Below are 15,133 nucleotides of genomic sequence, written 5' to 3' on the forward strand. Positions count from 1 at the left end.
GATTTGTGCCACTAGGTAGTATGCCCTAAAGTCTGGCTCTCCCATACCCCCACGAGCTGTCCGAAGCCTCACCAGCTTTGCCGCTACTCTCGGGTGCTTCTGATTCCAGACAAATCGGTTCGTTATTTTGTGGGTGGCTCTAAAAAAAGATCTGGAATATTTATAGGGAGGGCCGTAAAGTAGTATAACAGCTGTGGTAAGATCACCATCTTTAGGGCGTTAATGGGTCCCAGCCAAGTTATCGATAGGGGACCCCAGTTGATCATTTTGGTTTTGAGCTTCTCTAAAGGTGGGGGGGGGGAGTTTGCCCTGTACAGTTTGCCTGCCGATTTAGTCAATTGTATCCCTAAGTACTTTATGGATTTATCGACCCATCTATATTTATAGGCCCTTCTAAGATCGTGCTCTGCACTCTGACAGGGTGAGGGTGAGAACGTCAGATTTGTGCGTGTTAATTATTAGCCCTGCCACCTGGCCAAAACGGTCATGTTCCCTGCCCACTGCCTGCAGAGAGTGTTAGGGAGAATTCACCAGAGTGGCTAATTTCCCTTACCTACTGAGCCCCTCAGCAGCTTTGCTGGATTTCTAGGATTAATTTATTTCACCTGGTAAGAGTGTGAGCCTTTTTTCCCACTCTTACATGTGTTTTGCTGTGTGTGTTTAACATTTTCTTGTGTTCATAGACTGTGGAGCCTCACCTTCTCCATAGGCATCATCTTTTTACAGTGTGTTACACAGCACCTTCAGTGCAGTGACACAGGGTGTTCTTTTAGACTTCCCAACTCAGACTCCATTTTCTGGGACTGACTACTGTCTCCCAGAACATGTAAAATTGCCATTGACTTTATTAGTCTCTTTAAAATCCACATACCCAGTACAAACTATCTTACATAGAGTACTGGAAAGTGTTAATACTTATCCATTTTTGTCTGTTTCTCTTGGGGCATTGTTTTGCTCCTTTTTCATTAAGACTTGGCTGGTGGCAGTGGTAATTACCCTATTTTTCCTACTGCGGTTATCTTAAATAAGTCTGGTATTGTTTTAGGCTATCTTGGTAGCCTCGAACTTAAACCCGCTAGACCATATACGTTTTTATACGGTTCCAGCTGGGTTTATTCCCCATTTCATTTTGAAAATGTCTTTCTCGAGCTTTACTATGCGCGCCATACCAGGTTTGGTTCCTTTGTTCACCGTCTTTTTCGCGGGCTTCTACACAGAAGCCCTCCTTAGGTGCCTGTATGTCTGGGTAGGGGGCAGGATGCGAGGGAGGGGTTTGGGACTCCCTGCAAAGGGTCTCCTTGGAGACCCATGTCGCACTCCGATCTGATTGGCTGTGGTGACTGTCCCGGTGGGACAGCCGCCCTGCTGTGTGATTGACAGCCAGGCTGTGTGAATGGGGGAAAACTGAATAAAAAGCAGGTCTCTGGGTTTGGAAAGGCGGTCTCACCACTGGGACGAAAGAACCGCAGAGGAGCTGACGTAAGAGGACCCCTAAAACGACTGAACTGCCCTTTGAATCCCTGCTGCAGGTCTGAATCTTCAGACTCGAATGACAGAGAAGATCTACCAGGAATCTTCTTCCCCTGAGCTGCTGGGACCAACCAGTTCACCCAAACTGCAAGCCAGGACTCCCTCCTCTGGTCGAATTTCCTGTACAGAGCTACAGTGAACCAGATAGCCAGGAAGGTCAGACCCTGCTTGGGTTTTAAGGAGCACACCTTTTATTCTTTTCTTTGCTCTGCTGCTGGTTTCTTCCCTGGGCAGTGCAGGACCCTCCAGTCTTCCTACTTCATGTCAGTCCGACAGTCGCTTCAGGAACCGTGAACCTGCCAGGAACGTCCGCCTCAGCTACAGCTTCTTCTCCATTTAAAGGTACTGTGCAAATCCGGTTGTTCGTTTCGTCCAGCCACAGTGAAGGTGTGTGAAACCTTTCGCCAATCCGAGGGCTTGTCCTTCTCTACTCTTTAAACTAACTTTTCTGTCCAGCATCTATTGGGTGTGGTGTGGTGTAGTGTATTAAGAGTGTGATTTTTCAACTGCTTTACTTTAGTGAAATGTTTTACAACTGATGTGTAAATAAATGTATATTCTTTTACCCAGAAACCTTGAGTCAGTGTTTGTTTGAATCATAGTAATTGCTGTCCTTTGTGTAACTATTGATTCTGCTCACTTACTCTTGAGATAAGTCTGGCTGCTCAGCCATTGCTACCACTTTAATGTGTAGTACAGGCTTGTACCAAAGGTGAATTTGTACTGTCACTTGTAGTCCTAATTGTGTGTGGTGTTCCCAAAGGGTACTGCATATAATTCTGCCTAACAGAGAGGTCGTGGGATGGGTCAATGACCGCAGCATGTCACCGCAAAGGCAGCCACTTTGTGGACGCGGCCCCCAAATGGTATTCCCTTTATATCTTCAGCAGCCCTTATTGCTGCCAGGAATGGTTCCAGGTGTAGTGCATATAGAAGGGGGGGGGACATTGGGCAGCCCTGTTTTGTGCCCCTTCCTACCGGAATCGGATCCGAGATTTGTCCATTAATTGCTAGTCAAAGGAGCGGGTTTTGGTAGTTTGCCTTGACCCGGTCGATGTAGTTTGGTCCGAAGCCCATCTTAGCCATGGTGGCGAAGAGAAAGTCCCACTCCACCTGATCAAATGCCTTCTCCGCGTCTATAGCTAGCAGGAGGGCCGGTATGTTATTTTTCTGGGCCTTTTCGACTAGATGGGCTATTCTTCTTACATTGTCTGATGTTTGTCTGCCTCTGATAATCCTGACTGGTCTGGCTGTATTACTTTGGGAAGAATCGTGTCGAGCTGTGAAGCTAGAATTTTGGTATGTATTTTGGCATCAATGTTTATTAAAGCTATGGGCCGGTAGGACTCGCATTCGGTCGGGTCTTTGCCCTTCTTATGTATTAGTATCACCTTTGCCTCCTCCATTGTTTTGGGACGGGCCTTGGTAGTACCGATCGGGTTGAATAGATTTGTGAGGTAGGCAATTAGGATTTCTTTGTGTAATTTGTAGAATTCCGCTACGAAACCGTCTGGGCCCGGGGATTTGTTAGGAGGTAGGTTGTTTATTACCCTTCTGACCTCGTCACTGTTATCTCCCCTTCCAAGAGATCCCTATCCTCCGTCGAGATCTTTTGGAGGTCGATTTTATCTATATAGGCCTCCTGATCGGAGAGAGCCGGGTTATTGGACCTGTAGAGTGTAGTGTAGAATTTAAGAAATTCCTTTTCTATGTCTTTGTTGTTGGTGCACATTCGGTCTCCCTCCACCTGATCGGTTACTACTTTGAGTATACAGGATGAATAATGAGTTATCAGATTTACAATGATAGTTTTAGGTTTAATAACCCATGAGCATGATCACTCCAGTGCCATCAAAATAATATTGCATCTTTGTATAATCTTGCTCTGCTGCAACTCACTTTTTGGGGATTTTTTTTATGTCATGTCTGATGCAGTTCTAGAAAAGACTGGGATTGGCCAACGTTAATTGGTCTGACTTTGTAAATGTGTTTAGGGATTGCTTTTTTAAATCCTGCCCTCACTATGGGGCTGAAACTATTATCTTCTACAGTTTACAAAGCCAATTTTGCCAGTGCTCTTTTTAACAGCAAATCTGGAATTGGACAGAGTTTGTATTTTTTCAAAGTCTAATGAATAGTGGAGGTGTTGAATGGAGGATGAACAGAAGGGGATGTGCAATACAAGAGCAAGGGGTTAACGATAAGTTGGGGGAGGGATTGAGATTGAGAGAGAGCTTGAATACAAGGGGAGAGTGAGAGGCTGCACCACAGAGCAGAAGATTGACACAAGTGTCCATTGAAGATATTCCTCTGCCGACAAGAGCTTTAGCCATCTAGCCAGATCTAAAATATACCTATTTAAAAGAACAAACTGGTTCAGTAGTTTAGCATAGAAACACTTATAGTTGATTTATTAGCGTAAAAACATTAATTAAATGACATAATAAAAGCACAAGATAAGTTATTGATATAATAAAACTTGATCGTATTAAAAAGAATTACGTACACGTCAATATATGAATCCAATAAATAGAAAAAAATTGTATTGGATATATTAGTCACTGCGACCGGATGGGTATCTCACCACATAGCCAAACGCATACAAAATTCATTTTCACAAACAGTCTTAAATAAGATAAGCAAGCCAGTCCAAAAATGTAATTGTGACTGAACCCCTCTTACTCATCACTTTCCATGGCCGGCTGATATTCTTGGAGATCCCACAAACTATGTGGTGCAACAAAGTGGGTTTGTACACCTCAAAGGTGTGCAAAACTGTAAGAGTTTTCAGGGTTTGCAAAATCTGATTTAGCCAGTTTCTCCTGGCTGTGATGTATAAGCAGAAATAAGACGACTTATCTTTACATAGAGCAAAAAAAGGGCATTTAGAAATGTCTGCGGAGTGTCAATGTGAGGTAAATTCTGCTAGTGTCAATGTGAGGTAAATTCTGCTAGTGGTTAAATTCTCAAATAGAATTGTATGTACAAGGTCCTCCTAAATTCTGATTTAACATAAACCAGCTACTCTTCAAAAACCTCTAGCTCCTTCTACACCAATTGGGCCAAGGAAGGTTACCAGACATCCTGTTGGTGAGGTCACTCCCTTAAAAACACTCTGAACCCTGAGCGACTAGCGTCCTTTGCTCATTTGTGTAGGCAGGTTTATCCCCCGGTAATGCGGCTCTGTATAGAACAATGATGTTGACAACTGCTTGGCAAGTCTAATAGCTGCTTAATAAACGTGTGCTCCTATAGTATTAGTGGAACAGTATTCCTGGGGCTCAAAATGTCTGTGCAATAGCTAGGAGCTGCAGCCCCTTGTGTCCTTCCTGCCACCAGAAAAACCCTTGTAAGTTCCCACTGCACCTCCACTCCTTGCTAGATAGAATCGTTGCACCTTTTGCAATGTGATAATTTCACCCAACTTTCTTATATTACTCTGACCAGCAATAATCTGGTAACAAAGACAAAACCTGCATTGGTTGTATTCAAGATAATTATCAGGCCGTTAGTGTTGCAGTTGTTGTGAAAAATGTCTGCCAACATGTGTTTAGAAATCAATATCACATAATGTGTTTTCACATTACACTTATGCATCAAATGTAACATGACAAGATGGACAGAAGATACAAAAAGCAGTGTTACGTATGTGCATAGAAATGGGTTGTAAGTACTTTGATAATTAAGTACATATTGAAAGTGAATATAAATTTACTAATGCGAAATTGTGTCCATACAGAAACGGATGAAGTACCCTGTTGGCACTAACCTTTCAATCATAAAAACGTTTGTAAATGACTTGTGGACCTATTACATTTATACCATATTGGATATTTTCCACTGCTATTTTAACCATCTTGAATCCTACCCTTTTGTACAGCAAGTTGCATCACTCCCTGGGTAGCTTTGTGCTCTAGGAAGGTGATTTGTTTTGTAATATTGCTTACTTATTCTTGTCAGGAACATACTGCAATTCTGCCAGCGCTTGCTTTGTTGCTTCTGATGGCAAACATCTAAGGTTGTATCAAGCCGTGGTGGATGCAAGAAAACTTTTAGATGAATTATCAGATCCTGAGTCATCGGTAAGTGAACCCAAAACTCATCTGAGAATGTCTGAATTCTGATATTCAAAATCTGCGCATGTGATCTAGGCAACTATGCTGTACACTTACACACTCATTCATGTTGTCTTTAATATACTGGATGCATTTATAGTCTCTAGAAAATAGCATGGCTTATAGGAATGTTTCATAATTTGCCAACAGTGTCCATGGTTGTTTAAAAAAAAAATGTAAACTTTTTATTGGCATTTTCCAATATAACCATCACCAATATGCCAACTTTAACACACATCCCTAAAACAGTGGTTTAATTACATTACATTGAATCGAGGTACATTGTATCTGGTTACAACCTGTTTGGGCATCACATTTACGGATTCCACAATATGATGATTCCAACTTCAGTCGATACGACGCCTAGTTAACATGTCAATGCCGTTGTTTCTAATTGGCCTTACTTTGTCATGCAATGTCTCACACATCACTGCTATTTTCTTCAGTTTCTGGGGGTTGTGATGGGCTACCTTCCGACTCTTGTGATTGTGTTATCAGGTAGTGTATGCATGGTCCTCATATGTTCCTGGAACTAGCTTGGCAGTATGATAATTTGCTGTATTCCATTTCCATATTGTTACAGTACAGGATGTCAGCCTGCCATTGATTTAACCTTGGAGATTGCGTTCCACCCCACACCATTACCACCCGTCTCTTGGCCAGGAGTAGAAAACCGGTGCAGTGAGGTTGGTGTATGATGGAATTGGAAGTATTTAAAGTGGATTAGCTTATATCTGGCATTGAGAGCCACTTTCCTTGTTCCTTCACAACAGTACCTCCAGACCTCCTCTGATATTTCACACCCAAGTGAGTTCCCATTTCCTTCAGGGGGAGGTACCCGACCCTTGTTTGGTTACCAGACACATAGCATACATCGCTGAGACCACTCTGTTATTGTAGCCATCCTGCTGTACTTTATCAATTATTGGGGCCACTTCAGGTTTCTTAGGGAAAGTCGAGATTAACTGTTTTATAGAGTTTCGTAGCCTAAAATACAAAAACATATCTATGGCTGTGAGTTCCCCTCTATCTCGCATCTACTCTGTTATAAATTGCCCATTTGGAAGAAGGTCTCAAACAAGTTACCTTCAATTGTCTCATAAAGATGACCTAGCTTCTTTCACTAGTGAGAGGGATCCCAGGAATATAAATGACCAGCAACTCTGGAGAATAGGTCACCTCACCCTTGGATTTATGCTCAATTCGGGTCCATGCCCTACAGGTCAGTTCCACCATGTTATCTACGCTGGATGTCCTGTCAGGATAATTGACCGTAAAAGAAATGGTGTCGCTATTGCTCTCTCTACCTCAACGTGTCTTCTATCTCTCTGTTCACCGAACCAATACAGGAGGAACCCTGCTTGAGCCATTTTGTTGTCTCAAAATCCGTCGGTGCTAAACCCCCCTCTTGTAGTGGCACCACCAAATTGTCCCACAAGACGCTCGCTAGTTTCCCAGTCCAAATAAACGGCAACATCATAGATCTTAGATCCCGGAAATATTCTCTAGGCAGTGCCAGCGGGACATTGAGAAATGCATATAGGAACCGAGGTAGTAGTACCATTTTAACTAGGGAGATTCTACCATAGAGATTGATGGGTATATTCCCCCACCTATCCATCGTGCCTCCGGCTTGTTCCAGTACTTTCTGATAGTTATATTTGTACAAGGCAGTCAGGGTTAGAGCAATATTAACCCCTACATTTCGAGTCTAACTAATATGCCACTGAAACCCGCACCCATTCACATATTGTTCCACGCTGTTCGTTAGTGTGAAAAGGACCGACTTTGTGGCAATGATTCTGACCCCTGAAAAATCTCTAAATGTCAGTATGTCACTCATAATTTGGTTGAGATTATGCTTGGGGTCAGTGACAAAGAGCATTATGTCATCCGCGTAAAGCGTAATCTCTACCCTGGGTTTGCATAACTGAGCCCCTCAGAGCAGGTGACTTTCCTTGATCGTTTCCGGCAGTGTTTACACAGACAGCAGCGACGGGGCACCCCTGCCGGGTGCCTCGTTCCAACAGTACGTTGGGGGTTAGCTGACCATTCACCCTAATTTTAGCATTTGGCAGTGTATACAGCAACAACACCAATGAGATAAATTGCTCCCCCATCCTATGTTATACTGCAAACGGGAAGTGCCATTTTACCAAATCAAATGCCTTCATAGCCTGACTATCCTACGTAGTCCATAGGAAGTATAGCGCCCTGCTATAAACCCAGATTGATCTGCCTTTACCATTTTCTGAATCAGAAGTGCCCGCCTTGACGCCAGCATTTTGGCTAGGATCTTATTATCCAAGTTGATGAGGGATCTCGGCCAATAGGAACAACAGTCGTCTGGAGCTTTGTTCGGTTTGAGCAATACCACCACCGCCTCTCTCAGACTCTGGTAATTGGCTATCCTTCAAACTTTGGAACATATGCAGTAGGTAGGGGGTAAGTCTCCCTACATAGTGTTTATAAAACTCTCCCGGGGGATTTCCCAGATGGGCGAGATCTAATATCTCCAAGCACCACCTCCAGAGACAGTAGACAACCCAGCCCCTCCTGTTCCTGATCCGTGCACCAATATAAGGCCACATGATCCAGATAATTATTTACCTCATGTTGAGAGACCTGAATACGAGAAGAGTTTAGTTGACCATAAAACTCACAGAATTCTTGGACTTTCTCCGAGTCTGTGAACCTCTCGACTCCCTGTGTGTCTGTTATTGACAGAACTCGATCCCTCACATTATCCGCTCTTGTAGCCCTTGCCAGCAGTCTGCTTGGTCTCTGCCCTTCCCCATAATGCCGTACTGCAGCTTTCCCCTGGAGAAACTTAACTTCGCTATGGGCTAGTTCGTTAAACAACTGCAAATGTTTCTTAATCTCTGCTTGTTCCAGGAGTGTTGATGTTGTCGTTCTCATCTGTCCCGTATGTGGGCCTCAGTGTTCACCAGTACACTGTGTATTTGTTTTACTATCCCTGTTTCTCCCTGAATACACTCCCTGCTAATTTCGCATTTAAAGCTCTCACACAGGGTCACAGCCGACTCCACCGATCCAGTATTGATTTTAAAAAATGTGTCTCTTACCCTGGACAGGCCCTATCGAAACACCACATCCGTCAACCCCTCGCTTTATTTTTTTACAAACTTTATTTTATTTTATTTTCAAGAGCTTTGTTAATAAACATATGCATACAATAAAACCAGGTATAGTTCATTTCTTGTCTTACACTCTTACTCTCCTTGTATTATCTTGTAGTTCATTGAGTTCTTGAGCTTAGTAATGAACAATTAACAATTCATAATTAACTTTATTCCCTACCCCCCTCCCACCCCCAGCTTATTCTATTGCGCTAGAGTTCGGTTGAAAAAATGTGCAACATTTCATTATGTATCCATGCATTTTTTCTAATCCAGATAATGCATCCTTAAATTTAATTTGTAATATGGAGACCTTACCTAGCATTCTGGGCTTAAAGTACATATGTTAATTGTCCCTGGTGAATTCATGAAGGGGTATCCATGTATTCAAATATTTCGGGTAAGAGCCGTAAGCCAAGGCTGTTACCTTTTGTAGGGCCATGATTCCCCACAGCTTGACCCACCACATGGCTTCTACTGGTCCTTGTTTGGTTTTCCACATATGTGCCAGATTAATCCTCGCTGTGCTTAACATATGGGTGATGAGCATAGCTCTGTCTCCAGTTTGTGCATAGATGTTCGCCATTGATGCCCCCAGTAATAGTACTAATGGGTCCATGGGGAGCTCCACCTTCATTATTTCCATGATGTGACTTAGGATTTCTTTCCAGTATATCTGTGCCCGAGGACAAGTCCACCACATATGGATCCTGTCCCCTACTTCTCCGCAATCTCGCCAGCATGATGAGGGGTAGTTAGTTTTGATGGAGTGTAATCGTTGTGGAGTCATGTACCATCTGAGGCATAGCCTAAATGATGCCTCCTTGATTGAGGCACATTTAGAGCTCTTCGCTGCTCGATGCCATATTTGCCCCCATGTCTCTATAGGGATCGGCTTGCCCATCTCGTCCTCCCATTTCCTCATATATGGGAGGATTTCTTCCGGGTCCGCTCCACAGTGGGTCCAGAAGTGGGGCTGTGCAATAGGGATGTAACGGTATAACGGTATACCGTTAAAGATACCGTGAACCACTTAATTGAACAATAATAACTGTCACATTATTTATACCGTTATACCGTTCATACCGTTAAGTGTGCTTTTCAATCTGATTTGGAAAGGCTGCAGTAAGCAATTGCTGCACAGTCTTGGTTTTGCACTGTTGGATGTGCCGTCTGCCAAGTAGTTTCAGTTGGAGCAGTTTTTAATGCCATTCCATAAACCACACGTTCCTTACACAAAATCAATATGTTAGCAATAGGAAGAATAGATACAGTGCCAAGAAGGATAAGGGTTTACTTTGGGGTGGCGGCTTTGGGGTTTATATATTTATAATGGATAATGTTCTCTAAACATATGGCAATGGGGGATTTCCCTGGTTCTATCATTGAATTTACATATAATCAGTCACACTGCGAAATTCACTCATCTCTGTGGGTATTCCCTGCTGCCATACCAAAGGGTAACATGTCAGTGATTACTGAACACCTTTTGGCCCGCAAGTAAACTAAAGGCCCAATTCTGGCCCTGGGTGCCTGGTTTTGTTTGTGATGATAAATCTGTCAATTTATGACCTTTTAGAAAATATTTGTTAAGATCAGTTAACTCCACCTGCTATACCGCGATAACCATGATATACCGTCATTTGGCAAGAAGGTTATCGTACCGTCATAAAACGAATACCGTGACACCCCTACTGTGCACCTGGTGTGAAATCTGGATTATGGGCCATTGGTGTAAGTGGGCCTCCCCCTAGTTTTAGCTTCTTATTCCGTAGAGCTTTATCCCAATACCACAGGGTGGCTCTTGTTGTTTCCAGCAGTGTGCCTCCATTCCTTCTATGTTTCGGGTGTAAGAATCCTAGATTTTCTAATGGGATTTTTGTTGCTTTCTTTTCTAGATTTATCCATCGGTTTTGGTTCTCCCTTTGGGGCCACTGTAACATTGGTTCTATCTGCGCTGCCCAGAGAAATCTGCGGAATTCCGGCACTCCTAATCCTCCCATTATCTGAGTTCGGAAAATAATTTTCTTTGGGATTCTTGGCTTCTTTCCTTTCCAGATGAAAGTAGATTCTGGATTGCCGGGGGGGGGGGATTTTCAGTGGGAGTGCACCCACTGTATATAGAAATCTGGGGAGCACAGACATCTTAACTGCCACTATCCGCGCTGTCCAAGATAGTTCCTGCATATCCCATCTTTTCAGGCCATCTATCAGGGTTGTTAGCAGTCCCGGATATTTTCCCCATAAAGCTTCCGGTAAGTAGGTGTTAGATTTAGGTCCTTGGCTCCATTTTAGCGGGTACTACTTCCCCCCCTCTGGTAACTTATCTGGGTTTTCAGTGATGTTAAGTGCGTTAGATTTAGAGTAGTTAATATGAAATCCTGAGACCTTTGCAAATCTCTTTAACATTGTGATTGTGTGGGGGAGTGATTGCTCTGTATCCCTCGGAAAGAGAAGGACATCATCCGCGTATAAAGCAATTTTTTGGATTCCACAGGTCACTGTCTCCACCCCCAGAATATTTTGTTCTGCTCGTATTCCCTGTGCCAGCGGCTCCATGGCGACACAGGGCACCCTTGCCTAGTACCCTTGCGGATCGGGATGTTTTCTGTTAATTGGCCATTAATCATTAGTCTTGTGGATGGCTGTACGAAGTTGGCCAAAACCATGCGGGAGAAAATCGGTCCACATCCGAACTTCTCCAGGACCAACCGTAGGAAGCCCCAATCTAGACTATCAAACGCCCTGTAGGCTTCCAATGCCAATATTGACATGGGCTGGCCTGTTTCCCGCGCCCATTCGATGATATTTATATCCCTGCGAATATTGTCATAGGTATGGCGCCCTCTTACAAAACCTACTTGGTCTGGATGGATTATTTTGGGCAGGATTCTCGCTAGTCGTTGTGCTAAGATTGTGGAGTATATCTTCGCATCTCCATTTAGTAAATAAATAGGACGGTAACTTGCACATTCTGTGGGGTCCCTGTCTGGTTTCAAGAGGAGGACCGTAGTCGCTGGACTTATGTCCCCCAAGACCTGCCCAGTATCTCTTATATAATTAAATAGGCGTGTTAGTGGGCCGACTAGTACGTTTTGGAATGTTTTATAGTAGGTGTTACAGAGACCGTCTGGGCCCGGGGCTTTGTTTCTTTTCAGGGAATTGATAACTCCTTTCACCTCCTCTTCTGTTATGGGTGCTTCTAATTCTTTTTAATCATTCTCAGTGATTTATGGCAAATTCATTCGTGCCAAGAATTATATTTGTGTCTCCTTATGTAGGTGATCCCTTGATAGGTGTTTAGTGTAAAATGTTTGCATGACCTCTGTTATCCCTTTCTCATCCTTGACTATCCCTCCCCCTGGGTGTGCTAGTTCGTTAATTCGGTTGCGGTTTTTACACTTTTCCCATTTGGCCGTTAATAGCCAATTAGCTTTATCCCCTTTTATATAATATGTTTGTTTAGTTTTAAGGAGGAGCTGCGCAGATTTATCCGCATAATACGCTTCTAGTGCAGCTTTAGTTTGCTTGAGGTCTCGCCAAACTCTGGGATTTTTTAACTTTATATTGTGTCTCGGCTAACTGTACTTTCGCCTCTAATGGTTGCCTCTCTGTTTCTTTCCTCTTTAGGAAATTTGCTGTATGTGCAATAAATTCTCCTCAGACCACCGCTTTACTAGCATCCCATATTATTCCCCATTTATTCCCCGGTGTGGTGTTCTCGGAAAAGTACTTCCTCAGCACATGCTTTATATCCATTCTCAGCGCCAGATCTTTTAATAGCAGTTCATTAAGTCCCATGGTTTACGCGCTCTTGGCTTCGAGCCTGGAATTTCCATGGTCCTGGAGACCGGTGCGTGGTCTGTTATACATCTCACCCCTATTTCTAACCCAGTGACTTGTGGGATAGCTGCGTCTGATACTAGGATCATGTCGATCCGGGAGAACCATTTATGTACTGCTGAGTAAAAGGTGTAATCTTTCTCTTGAGGACGAAAGAAGTGCCAAGTTTCAATTAATCGTACGTCTCTGAGGAATTAAGCCACGGCTCGTCTATTCTGATTGTCGCTGGACGTTGCTGGAAGGGTTTTGTCCATTGAGGCGTCCATAACACAGTTGAAATCTCCCCCTATAAGGTTATGTCCTCTTCCCCATTCTGCTATTTTTGGGAGGAGCTCCATCAGGTACTGATCTTTCTTTTCGTTAGAAGCATAGATCGCTACCATAGTCACTTGCTGGTGCGTTAGTGTCCCCCCTAGGATTAAGTATCTCCCTTCCAGGTCCCTTTTAACATATTGTTTCTCGAAATTGACTCCTCTTGCAATGATAATTCCCACCCCTCTCTTTTTTGTCCTACTCGAGGCTAGGAATTGCGTTGGGATGGCTCTGTGTCGCAGCCTATGCTCGTCCTTCGGCAGCAAGTGGGTTTCTTGCACCCACACCACTGATGCTTGCAATTCCCTCAGTCGTTGCATAATTGATCTCCTTTTTATAGGGGAATTTAGCCCTTGCACTTTGAGCATAATAAACGTTAGGTCAGCCATTCTTGGAGTAGAACCTCATATTGCTAATCTATCCCCTGCCCTGCAGGGATCCTTAGGTATCATTTCTATGTAATTTTGATTCTCAACCGCTAGAAGTGCTTTGCATGGAGTTCTTTTCCTTCCCCATATCCCAACTTCCCCAACACGTTCAACTTTAACAGTTATCATATGCTGCCACTGCAGCTCACCAAGAATTAACTACCCCAGGAACTTAGGGTTCCATGTTTTACTTTGCGTCCCCCCTCCTCTTCAACCCACCCTTATTCTTGCATTGGACTTCTTTGCTTCAATTGTGTGATTCTTTAGTGAGAGTTGGGCAAGCCCCTAACTGGTTTAACCCTGTAGGGCCGAAAACCAGGACACTCATTCCCGGATAGCAAGGGCAACCAAAGACGTACGATTACATTTTACAATCAGCCCTTACTCATTCTTGTGTGGCCCTCATGCCGGGTTTGGTTCTTTGTTCTTTGGTGCCACCTCGTGGGCGAGGATGCGCTGGTTGCCATTGTTCTGTTTCGTGGGCTCTGCTCTCCATGGAATGATCCAATGAAGTTTTCCTTTTAGTAGCACCCTTGTTGTCATCTCCTTCTCTCATGAGTTCTTCCAGCTCCTTCTTTCGAGATCGTTTTGAATGGAAGGGGCAGAGATACACAAAGTCCACTCGGGAAGATCCATCGGTATTGTATTGACCTGCTTCTTAGCCAGTCCGTTACCACTTGCAACCGCTTCCTCTTTTGTAGTGTAGCTTGCACCAGGTCTTGATAGAGTTCGATGGTCGTTGCTTGGAATCAAATGGATTCTGTTCCACGAGCTGCCTTCATGTTGTCTTCTTTTAGTTGATATAGGTGTACTCTGGTCAGCACATATGGGGCCAAGTGTCTATTAATCTGATAGGTGGAGTAGACCCTGTGGTTTCTGTCCAGTATTATTTCTCTCTCATCGCTCGGGCCCAGTATTTGGTGAAATAGCTCTGTGACTGAATGCTGTAGCTCAGAGTCAGGAATTGATTTAGGCATGCCCCGAATCCTTATATTATTGCGCCTTGATCTATTTTCGGCATCCTCTTGTTTGCTTTGCACTCGTTTGCTTTGCACTCGGGCAATGTACTGCTCTAATTCTCGGACCCTTTTGGATAGCTCATCTTGTTCATGTCCCTGTTCCGCCAGTGTATTTTCTGCTTCATCTATTCGTTTTTTCCACTGCTGTGATCCCTTTATTTAGGTCCGCTATTGACTTGGCTAACTCTGAGGCGCTGTCTATAGGGTCTTTTGTTAGCTCCTGTAGCATCTCCACCAGGTCTGACTTACGTAGTGGTAGATACTCCTGTAACAACCTATCCCCTTGAGTGGGGGAGTGTACCCGAGCGGTCATTTGTTGCAGATTGCGTTTTTGGGTGTCTGCAGCTTGCATGAGTGCTTTGATATCCCCAGACGATGAGCCTTTCTGCTTCGGCGCTTGCATAGCCATATTCATTGGGGGTGATGTGCAGGATTCTGAAGTTAGTGTAGGCTTGAAGTCCCCAATGTGCTATCAACTAGGTTATTCTTGGGGTGGTCCCGACTTCTTGCCTGCAAGATACCCACCAATTCTTTGGCGTGGGGGAATGATCCTCTCCGTTAATGTATGCGTAGGCGTTTCTGGAATTTGGTCGTCGGCTCAGTCCACAATATTTCACCAGATCAAGCTTCTTTAGTGCAGATTGAGAGGTCTTTCAGTCATAACTTGGGACCTGTTATTGTCTCTTTCAGCTTGTGTTCATTTATCATTGTCTCATTGCCGGTCTGCCAGGCCCCTGCAGCGTGGG

At 43.9% G+C, this 15,133-nt stretch overlaps 1 protein-coding gene across 4 annotated transcripts in view; it reads left to right on the forward strand.

Annotated features, from left to right (window-relative positions):
* Positions 1–15,133, forward strand: part of DMXL2 (Dmx like 2) — a 2,950,233-nt gene that overhangs the window by 787,019 nt on the left and 2,148,081 nt on the right. For all 4 annotated transcript variants that reach the window (XR_011279824.1, XR_011279825.1, XM_069624807.1 and 1 more), the window contains exon 13: positions 5,491–5,612. Coding sequence is in view for 2 of the 4 variants with exons in the window: in XM_069624807.1 (XP_069480908.1) it covers positions 5,491–5,612 (122 nt within the window). In the remaining 2 variants the exon portion in view is untranslated. The remainder of the gene's footprint in view (positions 1–5,490; positions 5,613–15,133) is intronic.

This window comes from Ambystoma mexicanum, chromosome 11, assembly GCF_040938575.1.
Source record: "Ambystoma mexicanum isolate Mex_15411 chromosome 11, UKY_AmexF1_1, whole genome shotgun sequence".
In the NCBI taxonomy this organism is placed as follows: Eukaryota; Metazoa; Chordata; class Amphibia; order Caudata; family Ambystomatidae; genus Ambystoma; species Ambystoma mexicanum.